At 40.4% G+C, this 25,131-nt stretch overlaps 1 protein-coding gene across 1 annotated transcript in view; it reads left to right on the top strand.

The window, feature by feature from the left end:
- plekhm3 (pleckstrin homology domain containing, family M, member 3) overlaps positions 1–25,131 on the top strand; it is a 43,673-nt gene that overhangs the window by 5,470 nt on the left and 13,072 nt on the right. The window contains exons 3-6 of the mRNA XM_062431806.1: positions 5,693–6,805; positions 17,848–17,993; positions 18,164–18,357; positions 22,354–22,417. Coding sequence (XP_062287790.1) covers positions 5,693–6,805; positions 17,848–17,993; positions 18,164–18,357; positions 22,354–22,417 — 1,517 coding nt within the window. The remainder of the gene's footprint in view (positions 1–5,692; positions 6,806–17,847; positions 17,994–18,163; positions 18,358–22,353; positions 22,418–25,131) is intronic.

Genomic DNA, 25,131 nt, shown 5'->3' with positions numbered 1-25,131 from the left:
TTACCCGGCTCCTGATACTGGCAAGGATTATTTAGTATTAGCATATGTGTGAAAAGGCATTGGGCTATTTAGTTTGGCTCGATGTGCGTTGAAAGGAGGAGTAGAAGTAGTAAAAGGCCGGTAATAAGCAGAAGGCAGAGTGATTTAGCTCGGCCCCGCTACGTCTCTTCATTCACATTGAAAGAAAAAAAAGTAGTAGCGTGTTTGCCTTTCCATTAGTGACAGCTGGGGATGTTTAGATGGTAAATAGAAATGATGATCCAATATACATATATATACAGGACCAAACAGGCTCTTTATTTCGTAACTTTCCTCTCATAGGATATTGTGAAAAAGACATCTACAATAGGTTCCATTCATTTGTTGGCCTTACATCATGATTGTAAATAATAGGTCTGATTTTGGTAGCACATGTTGTTGTAAGTATGTCTTGTATAACTCCAGAAAATTAGCATTTGCTTTTGCTCTATATAAAGAGAAATGGGAATCAGGCCAGAAAATAACGTGTGATTTGTTTTTGTAGTTCCCACAACTCCAACAGAGTGATACATTTTCTCTCAAGTAGGAGTCATGTTCTCCTGAATACATTGTCTTTCATTAGATCAATGTTTTAAGCCAATCAACGTAACAGTTTTCAAACAGGACCTTCAGTATTTAGATAGCTGACTGGGTTTGCTATCGAATCCTCGAGAGGCTATATTTATTTTAAGTAGACTACGGTTGTACGGAGTCAATCAAAGTATTCTGTTTTTAGTTTATCAGTTGGTTCTAGAGAGTGTTGTCAGTGGTTTGGAAACCTTCCTGTCTCATCTAAATCAAAGTACAAAGATTTAGGAAGTTGACCCAAATTTAACAAATTATCACAAATTCAGTTTCTTTTATTTTCCTGATAATTTTTGTTAATGCTACCTTCATCTGGGATTTTGTAGTGTATTCATGTAGTCATGCAGGGTACTCTAAGAGAACTCTTAACCCGTACATATTCTGATTGTACCCTCCCTCTTGCCCAGTGCATGCTGAGACAGTACAGGCACCATACATAAGCCCATCATGACCCTGAACAGGATAAGCGCTGCGGGTTTAGAAAGCAGATGGATGGTGGACTTTTTCTGTCCAGTCTCTATGTGCTTTGATATCCAGGAAACTGTGGGAGTCTGTTAGATTGTAAAACAGCTTGATTGGCTTTGTAATCAGTGGGTGAGGTTGCTTGTTTAAGGCAGAAGTGATGGGGGTGGGAGGTGGTTGTGTTCTACATCTTGATTGAAGGGTTAGTTCACAGTGGTGAGAGCGAAGTGTTAATTCTGGTTGAAGGTTGGTGTGTGTGTATTAGACTATTACGAGGGTGCAATGTCAAAACCCACCAGGTGGAGATGACGGCTAATTGAAACAAGCAGTCCCCCACCACCACCACCACCGCACACCGGCCCAATTCTCATCTCAACCCTCCCAAGCATGAAGACTGCCAATCAGCCCGACTTGATTCCGGCTTAACTGATTTGCATATTCATTTGTTCCTTAAGCAAAAGGTTTGTTAACATGCAGAGTCCGGGACCTGGAGCGACACGGCGTCTGCCGCTGTTTTTGATAAGATTGATGAGGCACTTGACTCGCCACCCTCTAGTTAACAGGAGCTGCCAGACATTTAGGTTTTCCTTTCTCTTCTTGACTCCATCAGCATATCAAGAAACCTAAATGCAATATCGGCCAATTTCACCGCTTTTCTGGTGGGGGGTGTACAATTAAATTAGTGTGTGAGATTGGTTGAGGGGGCGGGGATAAGTGATTGTTGTTATTTTTAAGTAAACCTGTCTGCCCAGGAAGTGGCCATTTTATTGCTGTGCAGGTCAAAGGATGTGGAGATGTTTAGGTTTAGAATAGGGCTCGACTGACACTAGACTTTTAGGGCAGATATTGATATTAGGGAGTAAAAAAATTCTAATATTGATATATTGGCCCATAATGTTATATGTACAGAATATATACATAAATAAATACATTAGCAAATATTTTGCAATGATACTCTAAATGTGGTTTTCAAACACTTGACACTGACTAAGATATGTAACGGAGGTCATGATATATTACAGTTTAACAATAAACTTTATTGTATAAAACAACATCAGTGCGCTGAAACACTAAACTTCATCAGAAATTGAATTATTATACTGTAATTAGTTATGAATTTAAAAAAACTAAAAACATGCATAACCAGTACACACTGGACAACATATTCACTGATATCGATATATATGTGATAAGGTCAATATCGGCCTATAATATTGGCTGACTGATATATCGGTCAGGCTCTAGTTTAAACCCAATTACTTGTCAACAACACAAAGTTTCAGTCAGTTGCTCTTCTGGAGTTTCTGACTGTATCACGCTAAGTTTGGGCTCAATTTTCTTGACCTTTTTAGATGTTAAGGTTACATATAACCATTATATTATTGGCTGTATTTACTTGTAAAGGAGGTCTGGGCTAAATAGTAAAATATAGTCACACATTTTAACCAAATTTGGCTGTAATTTAACCAAGATGCTATGATGCCCTTTGACCTTCAGGTCACCTGTAAATCAGGATTACTGGGTGCTCACAGACTGTCTCAGTCCATGAGGCTTCAGTCTTGTCTGCATCATTTTGTGTTGCAGCATTCAAGGTCCAACTTTCAAAGTATACAGTGGTATTTTGTTATTGTTACTTTGTTTTTTTTAATGTAGTGTTACTGTGTTTATTAAAAATGTATACATAGACAGAGCAGAATGGGCCAGGTCACCGAGGACAATACACAAATATGGGCTGATTTACTTTATGTTTTTACAGAGAAAACAAATATACATTCAATGTCTTCCTCTTCTTCCCACATTTAAATCAAAAGATGTTCCAATTCCTGCCTCAGTCATGCTAAAAGAAATGAAATAGATAGAAAGATCATTATAAAGAAGGGTTAAACTAAAGGAACTTTAATTTTCTAAATCAATAAATTAAGTAATAATAATGATGATGGTGATAATGATAATAATTATTCTTATTATTATCATACAGGTTTAAAACAGGCAATCTCACATAAGGCTTGTGAGAACAGTAAAAAACGGGTTTAGATAAATCACACACATAAAGCAAGAAAAAAGTGTTATTATTATTCCTCCTAATTGTACTGCGTCTATATTAACATACAACAATATTTTTCTTCAGTACTTGACAGTGTTGGCCTGGTCTTGGCAGAAGGAGCTTCTTTCTCTTCCTCTTTTTAGTGAAGACCCAGTGGGGTTGAGGTTGGAACAAAAACAAAGAATGATGCCATTTTTAAACAGTCTAAACTGAGGTTTCACTAAAGTTCCCAAATATTCACCCATAGGTCACGAGCATGTGGTAACGTTCGTTGTTTTTGTTTTTTTTGCCAGCAATAACTGTGTGTGTAGTGGGTCAGATTTACTGTCTTAAATTTGCTGTTTCATCTGACTGGTATGTTTTATTTTTAGGGTATTTCAGGCCATAATAAATGCTCTTAATAAAAGCTGACCCAGTTTTATGACCTGTTGTCAACTTGAGTGTGAACCCACCTTAATCAAGAAGAAAACACTCCCTAATCACAGGAGAGTGAGACAGAGAGGGGAAAGACATAATGAGAAAAAGACAACAAACAAACCTCCTGAACAGCAAATTGTGAAAAAAAACTGAGAAAGAAAGGCCAAAATCAGAAAGAGAGGGTGTGCCCTGGTGCCCTAGCATTAGGAGACTGGGTCAGCTTGTCTAGTGGCCTCTTTTACAATGCTGTTTCTTCCTTCCTTGGCGACAGGGAACTTTCTCAGAGAAGCACTGCTGCATGGCTATCTCTTACCAAAATACCAAAGCTCCTGTGTGAGCTGCAAGCCTCTGATAAGCTACCTTGCGGAGGAAACTGGCCCATTGAGATTCAGGTTCCTGAGATCAGTTAGAGGTATATGGACAGATGGAAACAGGGAGAAAAAGCTATGTAAGCAAATTAAAAGGACAGAACTGACGAATTCTCAAGGACAGTGTATTATACATATTTGCGCTGTAAAGGGTTAGAAAGGGAGAAACGTATATTTTGTATACGTTTCTCCCCATCTCACATTAATTTGTTGGATTATTGTTAGTTCTTCTACATAGTATGTATGTATGGATAGCTTGTCTCTAGCCAATTAAATTGCTTAATTTTAAACCACATTTGCATAAAGAAGTAACGTTGCCGTCCTTGAATGAAGCGATAATGTGGCATTCTATCAAAGTTAGAGCAGGCGGTCACACTTAGCCTGACTGCATCCTGCTGCACAACACAACAGCCACAAGATCTGAACTACAACCACATTAGCTTTCCTGCTAAAGGCTCCTTCCTGTCTAACTTTTGCTGCCTTCCATTTACCAAGGAAGTCGGAGCTGGGAATGATTTCACACGAGAGTCGTTCCAATTCAAAGTTCTGATGATAGCAATACCAGTTGATAAAAACACATTTCACTGTATTTTGTTCATAAAAACAGCGTAGACAGATAGAAGTTGAACAGTGCTGTGTGTACAACTGATTTAATGAGACACAGATAAGACAAAAGTGCTAATAAACAGGATATTACTAAAACTTTCACACTGTTGATACACGGGGCTATCATCTTGGATTTTGAGGTCGGGGCTGGGAGGGACTTTCTGAGTCGGGAGATCCGACTTCAGAGGCGTTCCAGTTGAAATTAACTAGAAAATCTGACTTCTGGGTACAACTGGAACACACCATTACAAACATGAGCACACTTCTTGCCCTGCACCTGTACATGTGCACCGCTAACATCAGTTAGCAGGCTAGGTAGCTAATTAGCTGCTCAGGTGCAGCGTGTTAAAATTGCTGCAATTGCCCCTGTATACTCTTCAGTATCACTGCTAACAACACACTGTCTGTCCATGACTTACAGCACAAGTTAGTTTATTTTGTCTTTTATTCTCTTGCCGTTCTGGAGATCAGCTGGTTTCAATCAAACATGGACACTGACACACTGCAACCAGCTGAGAGAGTTTTTGATTTGAAAAACTTTCTTCCAGCTTCCTTTAGATAATGAAAAATATCAAAATATAAAAAATACAATTACAAACATTATTACAATATTACAAACATATTGACATTGTTTTTGACTGCAAAGAGGGATGACTAAATGTGATTCCAGTTCCAGACTTCAACAGATATATAAGATTTCAACTTAGTAAACCAGCTACTTTTTCATGTGCATAAAAATAACAATGTTGGGTTTTTTTTTAATGTGAAATGTATTCATAAAGCTTATCATATTTCTGTTTCATGAAGGCACCAGAACATATACTGTGTGATATTGTTCAGTATGCAAGTGGGAAAGACTATTTACACATACTTAAACATTAAACAATTACAGCTGCCAACACCCACAAAGAATTAAGCAACAGATCTTTTATAAGCAACTTTCAAGTATACAGTAGGTGAATGTTTGTGTTTCAGTGCATATACACTGGAATATTCCTTTAAAGCTTATAATTAAGACTGTTTATTTGCTAAAGTTACATTTGTTCAGTGGCAAGGTAATAGCACTGAAATAAAGCTCTTGGTGTCTCAGTTGTCGTTAGCATTAACACAGAGACATTACTCATCAGTGTTTGATAATTTTCTCTCTATTTGTCACTCTCCATTCTTCTCCCTCCCCTGTTTCCCTGCCCAGCTGATAAAAGCAGCAGTAGCAGCACTGTGGTGAAGCAGGGAGCGATGGAGCAGCGTGAGGGGCCCTGGGGCCGTTGGACATCCTGTCATGTTGAGCTGACACCCTGCGAGCTGCGTCTGTACACTCTGGACAGCAGCGCCAACCGACAGCTAGGCACAGCCTACTCTCTGTCACACTGCCAGAGCGTCATCTCACCAGCACCCTGCAGCCAGCACGGCCAGATCACCCAGGCAGCTGACCAACGCACGCTCCAAGCCTTGTTCTTCAACAGCACACGCCTCCAGCTGAGGGCGGCCAACCAATGGGAAGCCATGGAGTGGAGACGGCTGATGTGGGAAAAGGTGCAGGCAGTCAGACCTGTGAGGCAAGAGAACCGCCAGCGTAAGGCCGGAATGGAAAAGCAACAGGTTACCAAATTTCCTGCACCCATGTCGCCCTCCTCATCACCCTCGCCGTCGGGGCTCGACACCAGGCCCGATGGCGACAGCGACACCCCCATCTCTGCAGAGGCATCACTCTCCTTACAGGCTAATTGTCGTGTGAGCAGACCCACCACCCTGCCCCTGTTCACCAAACGCTGCCAGGATGTCCTCAAAGCTGGTTTGCTCCACCAACTGGTGGACCAGAACAACTGGCGGCCCTTCACCTTCGTCCTGACCAGATCCTCTCTCCAGGCCTTCCCTACCGAGGGCCGTGGGTCCGTGTCGAAACCCGTCCTCCAGTACTCCCTGGCCTCCTGCTTGGCCGTGCATAAAGATCAAGAGCCAGAGAACGGAGAGCCATGGACTGACAGAGGAGACTGTTTTCAGGCTGTTTTCCCCAAAGACGTACTCCGACTCAGAGCGGACGATCAGCTCAAGGCCCAGGAATGGGTGGAGGCCCTGCAGGAGGCGGTGGGAGCGCAGCGGCCTGCGCAAGAAGAAGTTGCCGACTCAGGAGAAGGAGCTCCAGGCCTCCAGGAGGTGCTGTTGAGATCTAAACCGTCTCGGGAGAGGAGGCAGCAGAGGGAGGCCCAGAGAGCCAAGCGACAGTCTGTCACCACCAGTTTCCTGAGTATCCTCACCTGTCTGGCTGTGGAGAAGGGGCTCACTGCTCAGAGCTTCAGGTGTGCAGGTGAGTTGCCTTCACAAGACACACACGTACAGTACAAACACACACATTGGAGATTAGTAGTTGCTTCCAGTACAAACAGTGTGAAATGTCAACACCTGATTGGCTCCCAAGAGAGTGTATCATAGGTATAGACTTTAATTGTCCATTCTAAGTGTTTGTGCACTAGAGGCTTCACGTTTCCACATCACACTTGTGTAAATTGCAAAGTGAACCACGATTGGTTCCCAACTAGTTGTGATGTAACAAATCAGGCTCATAAGTACACACCTTTATACTCAGATTTTTATTGAGCTCAAAGAAATGCTCCGCCCTCTGCAGGTGAATGTGAAAACAAATTGTGCACAGAGAAGCTCCAACATCACAATCTGGTGACAATGAGAAAAACACATTTTTGAGTGGAGGGGGACTTTAAGGAGTGTGTTTAGCCAGAGTTGGACATTACTGAGCATGCTCATTGGGCCAAAAAAAACCTCTACCTTTCCTTTCCTAGTTGCTACAATAATTTAATTATCATCATCATCATCATCATCGTCTATATATGGACTTATCGTATGATACATGGACATGACCATAGTAATGTAGCACCCACTCTCCAATCCCACCCCCCGTCCCCCTTATATTATTATACTATTATGTTATTATATTATTATTATATCAGTGGCAGGAAATGATCTTCAAATGACAATAATATCATTTATCGCGATTATTTCTGAGACGATATATCGTCCAACAAAAAGTAGTTATTGTGACAGGTCTAGTTCCTCAGTTCCTGTTTTTAAATGAGTCATTATCTATAACAGTCTTTTTTTGGTTTGTTTTTTATTATGTAAAGCACTTTGTGTTGCATTGCTATATATTAAAAGTGATCTACAAATTAAGTCTGATTTATTGATTGAAACAATACTAAATATTTTTTCAAAAACTGAAACTAAAATGTGTAAACTTTTGTGCTTTAGTATATGTAAAGCTAATTCACATCTTGACTAACATCCTTGTGTTGAAATTACATAATAAGAAGCCTAAATCTCATATGACATCCTGTAGAACCTGTAGAGTAGTGCTACAGTAAGAAGGATGCTGTCTATTTCACTGCTTCTGCCTCTTCCTGTCAGTCGGTGGTTTTGGGTGTTTTTCAATATTTAGTCTTTACCCTTTTTTTCATATCCTGCACCATTACAGCCTGTCTGCCTCCTTTATTATTATTCCTGTTGCTCTCTATACCAGGCCCTTGGACAGCCAAATAAATGGCAGGCGGTGCCTTTACTCTCCCTGGGTGTGAAGCGTGGGCTTCCTCTGTCTCTCTCTCTCTCTTTCTCTCCCCCTCTCCCTCTCTCTCTCTCACTCTCTCTCTCTCTCAGGAGGGCTTTGAATAATCACCGCTCACCTCCCTTTTTATTTGTAACAACTGGCTTATTAATGCAGGGCTGTTTGAAAGGCCAGCTGAAACAGGAACAAGGACAGAGGACGTCTGGGGGCAACTGATGATAATTGGTAGGCTTAAAGCACCAGAGGAGAGGAAAAATGGATGAATGAATGAATGAATGAGAGCGAATGAAAGCGTCCCGGGGATGCTACAGCGGACGGGGCCTGATCGTGGTCGTTGGATTGAAGGGGGTTTGTGGGTAGAGCTGGACAGGGAGGGGGACAGCTGGATACATCCATTTTCTATACACAGCTCACCTCTGCTCGCTCAATCCGTTTATTTCCCTCCTTTTTTTCTCCCCTCCCTTTCTTTCTTTCACCAGTTCATTCAGCCTTTCCCTCTTTTTGTTTCCCTCACTACCTCTGCCTCCCTCTTCATTTATTTGACTGTATCCCTTTTTTAGCCTCCTGCTGTGTTACATTGTGGCTCCTGAAAAAAGTATTTTACAGGATTTCAATTAAAGAACCTTAAAATTGATGTCTAAATCCAGGTGTTGTCACAGCTCCTGTCTTTTTCAGAGGATTATACTTTTCATTTTCATGTTTTTTCATTTGGAAATTGGTCTTATATAATGACACTCACTAGTTTAAAAATGAGAATCTAAAATGTAAGCGTAGAGAACCTCTTCCCCCTCCTTACTCACCTCTTCCTGGTAGTGTGCCAGCTCCTTTTTAATGAGATGTGGTTGATTTTTGTGTATTATGTACACTTCAGTTTCTCTTGGCTGATATTTTGGTAAAATGTAATATACCGGCTAGTTATTGATTCATTACCCTTAATTGTTGTTTTTCCCTGTTTGTATCTTATTCCTCTATGCTAGAGGTAGACAAATAGCGGTCCGTGGACCAAATTCAGCCCTGCAAGAAAAATATTTGGCCCTCTAATGACAATTCTTACTTTCATAGTTTATGTGAAAACTATAACTTCATTTTTCACAAATGTACAAATAACGAAATAAGCACAAGACTCCTTTAAATCCTAATTATTGTCATATATACTTGTTACATCTAATCCTGCCCCCACACCAGCAGAAGCATTAAAACTGTCATACTGTTTTATGTTCAATAAACCTTCCAGAAATTAAAGTTTAATACATGAATTCAACAACTTTTGGCGGTGGAAGAGAAGTGCTGTGATGATGCCATTTCCCTTTTGGATACAATCTTTAACTGTGTTGTAAATCTGATTTATTCCTAAATGAATTAAAAGAATCCCCCCCCCCCCCCCATTTCTCAGAATAGAGGTCTACAGCAGAGAAACTATTAAAAACACATCAGCTACACCACTGCACTGAGTGACATGTTCCTCCAAAAGGAAGAATACATTTACATTAGTTTGTTTAGGAATGTCTCCAAAGACTAATAACTGCGATAATCCCTTTTTCAGTCTCAGGAGAGAAGTTGGAAGACATCACTGAGCATGTGCAGGAATTCAGTTAATCAATTTTTTCGTTTTTTTATATAGTTTATATCGTGCCAAATCACGATGAGGAAACTATCTCAAGGCACTTCACATAGAGCAGGTGTAGTACTCTCCACATTAATACATTTAAGGACAAAAGGCATCAATTTATGGATTCATTTAACCAGTGGAATAATATATTTGGAAGGTAATCATTGGAATGATTTACATTTTTTTGGCTGTAGAGTAGCCTTTATGGCTGATTGTTGAACAATTAAATGAAAACTAGCCTCATCTTTTCACTATTGTGCTAACATAGTGCTAGTGCTACCTTTTTAAGATTACATTTCGGATGTTTTTTGCCTTTATTTCAACCTTACATACTGTTCGGGTCAAATTTGACCCGTTTTGACATTTGACAGCTGTAAACACACCCCAAATGTCTTTTATTCTGAAATTTGTGTCGACTTCCTAAAGTGGTCAAAAACGCACAAATGGAAATAGATTCAAATGTTATACTTTTGTATACATGCTATAAATGTTTTTGGGGGTATTCTGGGTCAAATTTGAGCAGTATCTATTGACATGTGTTTTAGTGAAATGAATAGTTAATAGTTTTAATAAGATAGTAGTTTATATGATGTAGCAGTGAAGACTGGTGGCTCTAATGGTTATACAATAAACCCCACAGTTCCATAAAGTGGGTTTAGGGTTAGTGTTAGGGTTTGAAAATACATTTCAATCATTATTGCTATGTTATTTTTTCATATCTTAGGTAAAATAGGACATGATGTTGTGTGATAGTAGATGTTTTTCTCCAAATATGAGTGGTGTAAAAGCTAAAAACTACACTCTCTTTGCTCTCTGACACTTTTAATGAGCGGATTCATACACCGGATCAAAACTGACCTGGAACATACTGTGAGGATGTAGAATATGAACAGTATGTGAGGGTTAACAATTGCTGACAGCGAGACCGAGTTCTTTGGCCAATAAGTAAAGAAGATGCATCATCTGTCGAGCTTTCATCAAAGTCAGAATATTGATGCGGCTGCTTTGTGTGGAGCATTAACTCAACACATTAGACACATCACTTGGAAATGGAGCTACTAATGCACAGTGTGTTATCCTAACTATGTCTTTTACAGTTTGTGGTGCAAATATCCAGACAGTGTTGAAGCGTGTTGGCGCAGTTTTTAAGTTCACTTCTGTCATGAATATTTGCAGGATTGAAGTAATACTGCTTGTTTGGAAGCTCAGGTCACAGCAAAGAAATAATCTTCCACCAACATGAAATACCCCCAAAAATTGGCCCTCAAATCCAAACCCTATAATCCCAATGTATCAAAAACGTCCCTCTTCTGTAGTGAACCTGAATGTGATTATTCATATATGAACAAGATCTCTTCATGATGGCGACCGTGCTGCCTGATGTTCAGCGTGCCACTTTGGTTTCCGCCCATTTCTCTTTGAACTTGTTTCAAGTCTGCCCGTTGCATATGCATGCTGCGTCCATCTATACATATTGAGTGATTGGTTATTTAACATCAAAATGTAAAATGTATTCAACTAATTACACACGGGAATTGCTGCGTTTTTGATTCCTTTTGAAGGAAAAAAGTGTTAGTGTTCGTTTGAAGACCGTGACTCCCCATCACCCCTCACCCCACACACACGTACACACACACACACACACACACACACACACACACACACACACACACACACACACACACACACACACACACACACATATTGTGCAGTGTGTCCTCAGGTTTGGTGACCCCTGCCATTGCACTGGAGCACATTCTCAGGCCCCCGAAAGGCCCGGGTGAAGTGGGAATCGGTATATCGGATATGAGCGAGTAGAGGAAGTTGGAGGTGGGCTCACATCAAAATAAAAACTCCCTCTCTCTCTCTCTGTTTCTCTCTCTGTCTCTCTTACACACACACACACACACGCACACATTCTCTCACTATCTTTTTTATAGTTCTTGCCATTTGTGCACATTTCATTCGAGTGTTTGGTCGGTGTGAATGAGACACATCAAAGCTCAGCCTTCTCTCGTCTTTTCAGTTTTAATTCACACATGTACATAACACGCGCTTGCATGCACACACACACACACACACACACACACCAGTGTGCTCTCAGAGGTGTGGTAGTTTGAACCAGCAGCGGGCAGATGAAAGCGTGAGCCCGATTTTGCCCTCATGTCCTCTCTCTCTCTCTTTCTCTCTCTCTGTCTCTGTCTCTCTCTCATTCTCTCTCTCTCTCTCCCCCCAGCGTACGCTCACCCGGGGCAGGTCAAAGTGACCCTCTCTCACTACAGAGAGCCGCAGTACAATCGGTAGACCTTTGAGCTACGTTTGAATTCCCATTCATCTTCCCTCCTGTTCCTCTTTCTCTCCATCTCAGAAAGAGCCATAAAAGATCAGACGAGTAGGAAAAGCATTTGTAACACAGCGCTGAAAACAGATAAAGTAGTTAGCAATTAGTAATACAAAGTATTAACAGTTCCTCTGTAAATGGAGGAAGCTCCTTGAGGGTTATGAATATGTTTAAAATGGTGAAAAGTAGTGCCAGAGCCTCAAAAAATTGAAGAAATAGTTTATGGTTGCTTGTAGTTGACTTTCTGATGATAATAATCAAACCACATCCTTCATTATCAGCACAAAATGTGGTTGAGGACGTACTTTTTATTTATTAAAACAAACAACAACCAGGATGTTTGCTCAGTCAACTGGCAAATTGTCTAATTATCCAACCAAACAATTAGGATATAATATTATTCATGTCCTGCTATGGAGCCACAGCCTGTAGAAACATTACAATTATACCGGCAAGAACAGGTCAAATTGGTAATTACTTTTATAGGATGCAGCTTATGATTTTTTTCCTTTATAATCTATTTAAATTCTAGGATAGCAGCCATGAAACCCAAAGATCTGCTCGTGACTGTAAAACACCAAATGCTAGTTTTTGTAAATTCATTTTTGATTAATCTGCCTTTTCCTTTACTTGATATTAAATCTTTTTCAGACACTTGTCCAATAACAGTCAGTGTTTTTATCAACATTATTGTTCGGACTGAGGAGGGGGCTCCTTCCTTTTCCACATTAGAACAGGAAACACACAGTGACAGTGACCGAACTGTGTACTGAGAAAACATGATACTGTTAGAAAAAACACTTTACAGGTTTAAAGTATAAACTTAAAAAGCAAACAATCACGAGCTATGTAAAAGAAACAAAACATGTCATAGCTGCAGCATCCGTGACTTTTCTTGCCTGTATATGACGCACATCAAAATATCAACATCAGGCGGCAGCTATATGACAGCTGGTGGCTGAAGCCAATGTAACTTGCAATACCAGCAATGACCACTAGATGCTGTAACTGACTCCCATTCACAAAGCCTCAACCTCTTTCTAGAAGGTTTTTTTGAACGAGTCATTATGGTCTCAGTCTCAAAATTCAAGCCCTCTAATTAGTGTGCTAGTGGTCATTTTGGAAGTTATTGTTCCATTAATAAGATTTGAGGACTTATAGTAACTTTTATGGGCTGTGTGGGTGTTGATAGACAGCTGTGATTGACAGTTGGATCACCTGTTTCTGCCCTCGGCTTCCTGGACTTGCTCTGACTTTTTTCGCAATATTTCATTCACCACTTGATTCCACTGGACAGGAAGCCAGGGACCAGAGCCGTCAAACCAGCACTGGTGTCAAAAAATCTTGTTATTTGGGCGCCCAGGTGGTCGAGTGGTTAGAGCGCATGCCATATACGCAGCCGACCCCGGTTCGAATCCCTTGTCTCTCCCATGTTTCTTGTCTGTCTACTGCTAAATAAAGGCGTCTATGCCAACAAAACCTTTAAAAAAAACCCAAAACAAATCTTGTGATTTTTGACGTGGCTTCTATTAAAAATAGTATGAACACGTATGTTTAGCGGAGTGACGCAGTGCACCTAAAGCAATGCAGCTAATGCAACACAGCTGACTTAACGCAACTAAGGCAACGCAGCTAAGGCAATGCAGCTAACACAACGCAGCTAACGCAATGCAGCTAACGCAATGCAGCTAACGTAAGTTAGAGGTGCCCGGTGGCATATACTGAAAATAGTGTTATAATGTCAAATGTTCATATAACGTGTCAAATAATTAGGTACATGTATGTAGAATGAATCCCTGTTAGCAAAAAAATGTTTTTTTCTACTTTCAGCCCGAGCTGACATCAGCTTGTGCCAGAATTCTTTATATGGTCATTAGCTCCGAGCACAGACTCCCCTAACATAATGGTATTTTTTCATTGTTGTAGGGGTGGTACTGCAACAGAAAATAGAAATGTACCTGTTGGAGGTGTGCTGGTCTACTGCAGCTCTTCATCAAACATCATCATCACTGTGGCTGTTTCTGCTTGTACTGTTCCTCCCTGCTTTATTTCTAACTGGTCTGCTCAACAAAGAGCTCCAAAAACATACTTACCACCAGGCTGAACAACATTTCTGAGGGGAATCCTGACTTTATTAGACTTTACTGCCTATAAAGTTATATATTTACTTTTTATACTTTATTTACTTACTCACTTATAAACGTTTACATTGTATATGTACCTACTCACTTTATAGGCATACCAGTTAATAAAACATGGTCTAAAATGTGTTATCTGTAGGAACAAATAGTTTGTTGTTGGTTCGGTCCTCTCTGGACTCCGGTTTAGAATTCATGCGCTCTTTTTTGAGGTTGTTTTGCTGCTTGTTGTGGTTTTGGTCAGAAGCAGGTCAGATTTATATCCCTGCTGTTATTTTATCCTTTTTTCTTCCTCCATAGTCCCACATTTTCAGTCGAAGCCTGTTGTACCGTGCAGAGCGCATTATAGGCTGTCTCAGTTGTGGTAACAGTACATCCACCACCATGTGTTTGTGAGGGCGTGTTCTCCTCTCCTCATGATATAGACGTTGAGGTTAAGGTTAAAGATTGTTATTTGGTTTGCATATGTTTTCAGGCTACATACATGTGTGTATTTGTTCCGCTCGGTCCCCACAGCAGCAGACCAACCCTGAGGCCGCAGTTGGCCAGCGAGCCGGCCTTGTGGTCAGCTCTTTCCTCGAAATGACACAGTGTTTCTCTGACGGTTGACCATCCCCACTGCCTGCTGGCTCCCAACCAGCGGACTGTGGTTTAGTGAAAGAGCATCCACCCCAACAACAGCATGAGCTCACTGCTGTAATTAGCGTACCTACTGAGTTACACATACCAATTCAGTCATACTGAAGGCTTGAAGATAAGACTTGGTTATTGTCCTGTTTTCCGTCTCATTATCAACTTGTATCCACTTTTTTTTTGCACAGTAAAACCCCAACAAATAACAGATTAAACAGTCATTTCAGTGCCATAAAACCTATTGATCTAAACTCCAGAAACTATAGTCTGCTGTATTGTATCATACGCTTTGAGTGCAATGTCCTCTGTTGTTGCATTTCATATAAAATAATTATGTTTCTCTGTGAAAGAAAAAGAAAGAAACCCCCCCCCCCCCCTAAAAACGTACTTACAGAAAACTTCAGTTTTTACTCATGTTTACTGCACGTTGTTTTGCATGATTATAGTGATGTCGCTGCATTGTTTCAGTTTTAATTTGATGAATATAATGTTATCATGAAGGATAGAATCAATTGCCAAAACTACAAAAATAAGATGCAAAACGATCCTTTGATTCTAAGATTTTCTGCTTTCTTTGTTTTATTTCTCTATAAACTCTTGGGGTTGTATCTTCTTTGGGTTTTAACCGCTGTTAGCACAAAACAAGACACTTGAGGACATTATCATGAGCTCTATGAAATCTAATGAGCAATTTGACTATTTTTTCATGTATAACAAACTCAACAATTCATTGATTAATTGAAAAGAAATATCAAAAAATGAACTGATCATAAAAGTTGTTCACACTCCACAATAAGATAAAGTCAGAATCCAGCTCAGCTCTGATTGGACCATTGTCTGTTGTTTTCAGACGTCAAAAGTAGCCGGACTGACATCTATTTATTGTCTGCCTTTATCTGTCCTTGTTTGATCTCACTCTTCTCCTCCTCTTCTTTTTCCATGCCATTCCTTCTATCCTCTCATCTCTCAATAGCCTCTAACTCATTATACCCTTTTTTCTCTATTTCCTCCTTTTGAGTCAGTGCTGAAGCACGGCTGACAAACAGGCTGACACACGTCCCCTCTTTTCTATATCCTTCCTTTTTCCCTTTTTTTTTTTTTAGCTCTCCAGCTCTCTGTTTTCCAAAACCCAGATTGCAATCTTCAGTTTCTTTTCTTCTTTCTTTCTTTTTTTTCTTCTTTATCCTCATTCGCTGTTTTCTTCCAGGCCCCGTGTCCTCCGAGATTGTGTAGATAAGGGACACCTGTCGCAATGCTGTGGCGCTCAACTCTTCGATTGTGTGTGTGTGTGTGAGATCGTACACCAGGTCCGGGTGTTTTAGTGAACACTGAACTTTAAAGAGCCCAGAAGACAAAGCAGACAGAGGGCCAGCTATGAAGCTGAATAGACAGGAGAATCTATTTGTTCTTTTAAGTGTACAAAACACTTTTCTTATTGAAGTTCAATCTGTTGTGACTACAGGAGGAACCAAGACTCTCTTATCCAGAGCTTAAAATGAGGTTTCAGGCAGACATGGATTTTAATATTAAAAGGTGCACTTAACACAAGAATTTACACTGCTGTTCAGAGTTCTGGACATCTTTAATAAAAGATTTTAGCCTTCATACTGGAGACAAAATATAAGGAGGGCCCTTTCAGTTATCGCTGTTTCCTGCATCTCTACTTAATAACACATCCTAAGGTTGCTTATCATGACAGTGGTCATGTTCATCTCACTACTAAACACCACGGTTCCTGTTGTGGAGAGAGACATACAAAAATAAAAGATTAATTTAATCACAACTTTATATGCAAAAATCCATCACGCAAAGACTTAAAAAACTGTATTCTGATTAAGTCAACAAATGTTTAAAATTGGCTTATAATATTATAATAGTGTTTAAGTAGTGTGTGAGTTATTTGTACTGACATTTCCTGCATATTTTAGAAGTACATTATTAATTACATATTGTCCCCAATGAATCAGAATAGAACTGACATTAACTAACTAACTTATTAATTAATGTAGCAATTATTCCTATAATTATATAGTATAATTCATAATATTAATAATTAATGTGGTGGAAAAAGTGTTATATTTGGCCATGAGCCTTCTCATTTGTCTTCACTCTCAGCCAATCAGATGGTTGGGGTCAACCTGTTGATAACCTGAGGGGTGAAGTTCTGCCTGCGATGTGAAACTCTGCTTATTATGAAGCTTTGGCATTATGAGCATATTGGTAGTTAGTTGAAGACAAATGATATTAGTGTATGTGGATTATGAATATAGATTTTACTGGTGTGCAGAATGCACTGGTGTATAAGACGCACCCCACTTTTAAATGAAAAATCGTATCAAAGGTGCGTCTTATATACCAGTTTTTAAGGCAATCTGTTTTTTAGATAGATAAGATAGTAAACGCACAGACACACAGAAAGTTCCCAATTAAAAAGCAGTTCATTCAGTCATTTCTAGTGAATGTGGAGCTTACTCCTCTTGATTTTTGCTCACGATGAATCCAGTATCTGATTTATTTCTTATGTAGGATGTGTGTTTGTGTTCAGAGTCCAAAACTTTAAAAACAAGTGTGTTATATACAATAATCAATGGATCAAATTAAGCGTATCTTTTTCAGTTTATGTAGGTCATGAAACAAACAAGTGATCTTATTGGGGTCAAAGTTCCTTTCAAACTATCTTTATTATGTGCAGGTTTACTCGACTGAATTAGTTTGGAATTTAGTGAGGGGCAATAAACTGGCACATATTAACACCAGGTTATCTGCTCTCTGCTGCACAGACCAGCACACTAAACACCTAAAGCTGTCTTGTGCAAAGCTGTCTAGGGCTAATTAGCTAGTAAAGATCTGTAAATGGATACACAGAGCTGTCCATGTCTATTTTATTGATGACATCATTTAATGTTTTTTAATAAGTCTCCATGTTTGACACTTTCCAGAAAGTGGTTTAACTGTGTTTCTTGATTATATGATCCTGACATCCTGGAGAATCATGTAGTATGTGGTATAAATAAAAATGTACATAGACACTCATTCAGTCGATGTCTGTCTTCAGGTTGTCAGCGTCCAGTGGGTCTGTCCAAAGGAAAGGCCAAGGTCTGCTACTACAGTGGCTGGTACTACTGCCATAGCTGCCATCAGGACAACTCCTTCCTCATACCAGCACGACTGCTGCACAACTGGGACACCAGCAAGCACAAGGTGGGAATGTACATACAAATATATGAGAACAGCCAGCATCCAAACAAAGGTCACAGCCTCCAAAGTATGACGTTTATTTTTGTGATTGAGATCACGTAACGGCCATGCCGATCTTCCTGCATGTTTGTTTTTCCATTGACGCAGTGATCTCGCTTCTGTGCTCTTCGCAGGTGTCTAAACAGGCCAAGGAGTTCCTGGAGTTTGTTTATGAGGAGCCTCTGCTGGACGTCCAGCAGCTCAACCCGTGTCTGTACGAGCACTGCGAGCCTCTCAGCACGGTGCTGCGGCTCCGTCAGCAGCTCCAGTCGCTTCGAGCCTACCTGTTCAGCTGCCGGGCAACCGTCGCCGAGGACCTCAGACGAAGGTAATGTCAGCGATGGTGATGGTGGTTGGTGGTGTATTTCTGTGGCACTTTTCAAAATAAAGTTCTTCTTATTTCAGAGCGATGTTTGTCAAACTTTTTTTTTGGCTTGTGACCTCTGAACAAGTGAAGCTACTACTACAAATGTCTGATAGTTGTGAGCAGTTCAACCTGAAATTGATACATTTTTCTTCCGTTTGATTTGAGTCATTTTAGAAGCAGATAAAGGTAAAATTATGTAGTAATTTACCAAGGAAAATTTTTAATTTGGATAAACAATAACAAGGGTTTTAGAATTATATGATACAGGCAGCCAGACATAGCTTTTCATTTTCATGTTCCAAACTGACTGATAGACTTAAATATTTGTTATATTCCTTCTGGTAATGACCAGACACTTGATTACACACACTGTTAACATCTCAGAGTATGATCTGCGTATGTGTGTTTACATGTGTACGTCTGAGTGCATGTGTGTATATTACCATAACTTTTATCTGCATGCATTCCTGTGTAGCTGCATATACATGAAATGTGTGCCTGTGTGTGTGTGATAGTATAGAGGGGGGGATGACTGTTTATCTGAGTGGGGTCCCGCTCTGAAAGCCTTGTCTGTGGGCTGATGGATGCTCTGTGGCCTGGTCCGGGTCACTAATACATTCTCATCTGACAGAGCTTTTCCTAAGCAGAGGCATTCCCTTCAGAGCACAGACTGGAATCAAATTAATTTTCTTTTGCGCTAAAATACAAAAAAAGAGATAGAGCTGTAAAGCCATGCCGATAGTTTTGGACTTTAGATTTTGGTCAATTTTGAATGTGGTGAGGATAAACACCTCCATAGCATTCACTTGGCAGCAGAAGGCTCTGCAGTTTGGTTGAACCAACCCTTTAATTACAGTAAATGCAAGTCACTGGAAAACCATTACATTATATTTAATTTCTAATTTCCAGCTAACTAAAAAAATGTCCAAACATCGCTATCAAGCCAGTGTTTGATTGCTTCTATTGCTTCATACTTTGTTTCCAGCGGTGGAGTGGTTGGAGTGTATTTTTAAAACACACAATTATGACAAGTGATTATGTTTTTTCACTAGTTTGACAAGGATGGTATACATTAGAGAAGACAAAATGTCAAAGGCTACTAATGTCAGATGGTACCCATGCTAGAATTTGCCCTGGGGTCATTAGCCTTAGACCTGCCACTTACCACAAACAGCTGACAGTAGGCAGAAGGTGGCAAAAAGTTAATGTTAAAATGAAGTCAGAAAACATGAAGTCATGAAGTCTAACTGTAACATATGTAGAGGTCGACTTCTAAGAAATGTGTGAAGTAGCGAGCTCCATTAGCTAAAAGTAACAAGAAACGTGTTTAAAAAACAGGAATAAGGAAAACTAAAAATACAAGACATACGTGAATATCAATTAAAGGTATTATAACCCCATGATTAAGATATTTTAATACCTTATACCATAACTGCTGGTATTTTTTATCAGCCTTAAAGAAGCCACATTAGTCGCACCATGTTGCAGAGCAGAGCAACATCATTGTGTTCTGTGTTTACTTCAGGCCCATTAGCTAGTGTCGGCCAGTGCCCCGCCACTTCCAAACACTGCAGGATTGATGAGGGCCATGGCACTAAAACCTTCCCCTAGTCATCAGTCTACTTCAGGGCGGATCTGAAGAGAGGTGTCTGTTGCGTACAGGCAGAGAACCACGGACACACAATCACACACACCAAAAGCAACGTTTTTGGCCCTGTGCGGCAGGTCTTAAACACTATCTGAGGGTTATATCTGTGATAGCATATTGCCAAGGAGTCTTTGACCTGCTGTTTATTGTCAAAGTTCAATGAAGGTGTGATTTGATCTCAATAAATAAACCACACAGATACTACACCTTCACTGGAACGTGTGCTACTAGGTGTATGATCAAGTTAACATGACAGTTTCTAGTTAGCAACCATCAGTTTGGCGAACTGAAATGACAAACCTCGCTGACAGATTTGATCAGCTCCAGATGGCTAGCTAATTAAGCTAGCATCAGCTACATTAGCGTAGGCTCCAAAAGCTTAGGCTTACTTTTTCATGTTTGTAGCTAACTTTAAAACAAGAACTCTGTATCATGGGTCTTAGAGGGTAGGTCCATTTTTAGTTTTGTTTTGAGTTCTTATTCATATAATTCTGTAATATTCTTCCCAGTAGTGCTTCATAGACCATCACCATAGTGGACTAAACATGCTAACAGACACACACTGAATAAACATGCTAACAGACACACACTGACTAAACGTGCTAACAGACACACACTGAATAAACGTGCTAACAGACACACACTGACTAAACGTGCTAACAGACACACACTGACTAAACGTGCTAACAGATACACACAGATTAAACGTGCTAACAGACGCACACAGACTAAACGTGCTAACAGACACACACAGACTAAACGTGCTAACAGACACACTGACTAAGTGTATCTCTACACTTTTTCTGACACTGTGTCCACACAAATTGAACGTTATGAGCTCGACAAAGATAAGATTTATTGCAGAGATATTGTTTGGGTTTGCATGATATTGTAATGTGTTAATTTGTCCAACCCCTGCACACACACACACACACACACACACACACACACACACACACACACACACACACACACACACACACACACACACACACACACATTTGCAGGACTTCCTACATCTGCTGGTTCACACAGCCACACACACACACACACTCAGCTCGGACCCTCCTTCAGTACACCATCGTAATCATTGAGTGATAACAGGATTTTAATGAAAGGTGTGTCTGCTGGACTGGAAGGAGTCACACATACACAAATATTGTCTTTTTGGCATGCATGTACATTTGTATACACGTGGGGTCCTGTCTGTCTGGCTGCTGTGTGTAATCTAATCCTAAAATGTGTTAGATCTCAAGTACTTTTATCAAGATCAACACTTTGTGGGTGTACTCATCTGGGCACCGAATATACAATCAACAAGGAGCCAGTGTTTGATTATCGGACCTGTGTGTGTGTGTCTATGTTTGATGAATACTGATGTGGTAACCATTGGTTACGTGCCAAACAGAGTTTATCAGTGGTGCCTATCACCATGAGGTGTCTGCATCACAAATACGACACACACACACACACGTGAACACACACATACTTGTCTTTTGGTGACACTCATCATAGCTTAGACAGGATTTAACATGGAGCCATACATCTTAGTGGTCTGAGAGGAGGCCTCACATCACACACGCACACACACACACACACACACACACACACACACACACACACACACACACACACACACACACACACACACGCACACACACGCACATACAGTTACATGTCACCAGGCCTCTGTTGTGTGTGTGTGTGTGTGTGTTTTGTCACATAATGTTAGAAGGAATTCGAGTGGCTAGAGGTTAATATTATTACTTTGTTTAGCGCCATGGAGTGAAAGACTGGGGTTAAATATTAAATCAGTGTAATGCTCATATTTACCTACGCTATGTGATCATTGTTCCATATTTATATGTTTGGAAGTCAGTGACCCAGCTAAGAACAAATAACCCTAGAACCAGTTGAATGACAACATTCAAAGCCTGATGCTGTTAATTGGTGTTCCTGGTGTTGTTTAATACTGTGTATGTTCACTCTTTTAGATGACATAAGCCATAAATGTGTCCAGTACAACTGCCAATATGTCTAAAATCAACTGGCACTATCAGAAATAATTGAAAAGCTCAATATACTTCATCTGTTTAGTCAGTTTTATTGCATAGAATGAAAACAATAAACACACTTTATTTACTTATTTAATTGCACTTTATGTAATAAGCACAACCAGAATCTTAAAGGTCAATTGAATGATTTTCACTGTATATCGTAGCTCTTTTTTTTCTCTTGTTTTTTCTCCTTGTTGGAGGTTTGGTGTATCTCATCATCAGCTCATCACTTGTTCTCATCTCTTTTCACAGAATTTTCCCCAGGGAATACCTGCTACAGCACATTCACCTGTACTCCATAGCAGACCTGCAGCAGGTATGTAGACACACACACACACACACACACACACACACACACACACACACGCACACACACACACACACACACACACACACACACACGCACACGTCTAACATAAACCAAATGGTATAAAAATGTAACTTAACTCTTAGATCAGGCTAGTAATCACGTCTTCAAACAACCTTAGAATTAGTTTTGTTAAAGAAACCAATTTTTCCAGATTATTATGAAGGATAGATTTACTCTATCAAGCTTTCTACCACCACCACTGTCTCTCTGACGCTCGCTTCTGCACTTAGATTGCTCTCTCTCTCTCTCTCTCTCTCTCTCTCTCTCTCTCTCTCTCTCTCTCTCTCTCTCTCTCTCTCTCTCTCTCTCATCTTTTTTAAAATGAGTTGGGATAACTCACAACAAAGCCTAACTTTAAACAGTGTCAAACAAAGAGATATCATCCCCCTCCTGTTTCTCCTGGCAGGGTTGTACAGCTCTAAACGTGACAGGAGCCCATCCCCCTCCACTGCAGAGCAGAGCGGCTGATCACGTCTTTAGAAAGAGCTCAAATCTATTCATATTAATTGTGCCACATGTCCAAATTGCACCGAATTCGACACTGCACTTCCTTTGCTCCCCAGCAAAGTGCCCACCAATTGTGGAGTCGATCAAATGAACAGATAAAGTTACATGAAGGACATACACACATACATACATACACACAGACAAAGAAGTATGTAGCTAGGTTGCTTGCAAATAAGGCAATCATAGAGCTCAATTGCACTATTAAAAACACCAATGAGGCACACCGTCCAGCAACTTTAATTTAATGTTTTTCTAAAAGCTACGGTGGCTACAAATGTTTTTCGGAACTTACTGAGCCTTTAAAAAAAGTTACACCACATACTGTGAGCTGTTTGTCCTGATTGATGCCTTCAGTAGGAACCAGTGAACTTGAGGCTGAGAGACAGTGACATAGTAAAGCAGACAGACTAACACATTGTTCATTTTAGTATTTTCATGAGATTTGTTGACAATAAAAAAAAAAAAAAAAACAACTAAAAAAAGAATAACTCATTCCTCATCCTTTAAGTAAACACAGCCTCTCTTTTGTTCCTTTGGCAAGTGTCCCGGTCATAACAGTGATAAGAGAGGGTATTACACTCTAATAGCCCCATTTGGAGCAGGGTTACTTCTTTTCAAGTATCCTGGTCCAGCAAAACAATGGTCCTGGTGGAAAGAATTCATACCCGGTGTCAGAAATAACTTAAACTCTGCCTCCTCTATTATTTTCTAACAGTTTGCCTGCTCTTAAGACCAGTTTCACCACCCACCTCTGTTTTATTCTTACATATGAGGATTTATATGTGAGACCTGGAGAATTTAAGTATGTTCTCTCCTCAGAGATCATAAAAAAAGGAAACACATCCTGGCCTTTCAGTGGTTCAGCATGGAGTCGTTGAAGCTGAGTTGTGGGTCAGAGGGAAGCTGCCACGAAATGACTGAAAAGTTCTTTTGTTTGTCATTATGTTCATTATGTTGTACCCTGCCCCATTTTTTTTTCTTTCATCCCTCTCTGACTCAGTGCTTGGCCACAGACTCTCACGGTGAAAGAGACTGGACGCCCCCCTTTCTCCCTCCTCCCTCCTCCTCTACTCCCACACTCTGTGTCTCTCTGCTTCACTAATTGGTCACATTCAGAATCAACAGGCAGAAAAACAAAGCGTGACATCCCTCCATTCTTCCCAACATCCCCTTGGCCTCACACACGCTCAGCGCACATGTGTGTTAATGTGTGTGTGTGTGTGTTCTTCGCTCTCTTTCCCCTAAACTGCTACGATTTACTTATAAACCCCGAGCAGTTGACGGTGTACTAAATTGAATAATAGGTGTCTGCGGTCGAGTCTGCGCACCTCCCTCTTCTCGTTTTACTCCCCCCTCTCCCTCTCTCCGCCCTCTTAAAGATTCTCAAGCACTCTGGCTACTTAATTGGTTTTCCATATTAACAAGCATGTTTCTTTTGATTCACCTCCTGAATAAAATGACGCTCGTAATCAACATGGCTTTTTTTGTTCCAGCTCGAAGGTCAGTGGAGGCTAAACTCCCCTGGCTAAACCCCGGACCACACTAGTCTATTCACCTCCTGACAAATAGCCTCCACCCATAGTGTTCCTATTAGGAGCCAGTTCATTTGGAGAAAGCATATGTGTTTGTCTAAGGCCACTCTGCCCTTATCCTCCTCTGGTTTTAAGGATTGTTTCTAGGGTTTTTGTGGGTGGACTAAAGTAGTAGGAAAGTAGGTGTGTGTGTGTGTGTGTGTGTGTGTGTGTGTGTGTGTGTGTGTGTGTGTGTGTGTGTGTGTGTGTGTGTGTGTGTGTGTGTGTGTGTGTGTGTGTGTGTGTGTGTGTGTGTGTGTGTGTGTGTGTGTGTAGCAGGCTTCCCACAGTGATACCCTGGCATTCCCTCTATGCCAGGCATGCCTCTCCACTCACACTTGTGCAGACACACAGAGGCCTCTTAAGTAAATGTTAAATGTTCTCAGAAAGATTCCCATTTTCTCCTGATGGCTTTGAGTTTATCCTGTATGACATTCAAATCATGTTTATGTGGGGAGTGAAATACGAATAGTAACAGTAACTAAAATGTGCAGATTGTGTTCCAGTGTCAACACTTCAATATGTTTGAATTGTACTACAAACAGCGTTGTGTTCTTATAGTTTCTTATTAGAGTCAAGAGT

This window comes from Scomber scombrus, chromosome 13 (assembly GCF_963691925.1).
Source record: "Scomber scombrus chromosome 13, fScoSco1.1, whole genome shotgun sequence".
Classification (NCBI taxonomy): Eukaryota; Metazoa; Chordata; class Actinopteri; order Scombriformes; family Scombridae; genus Scomber; species Scomber scombrus.
This window is presented reverse-complemented; position numbering and strand designations above follow the sequence as displayed.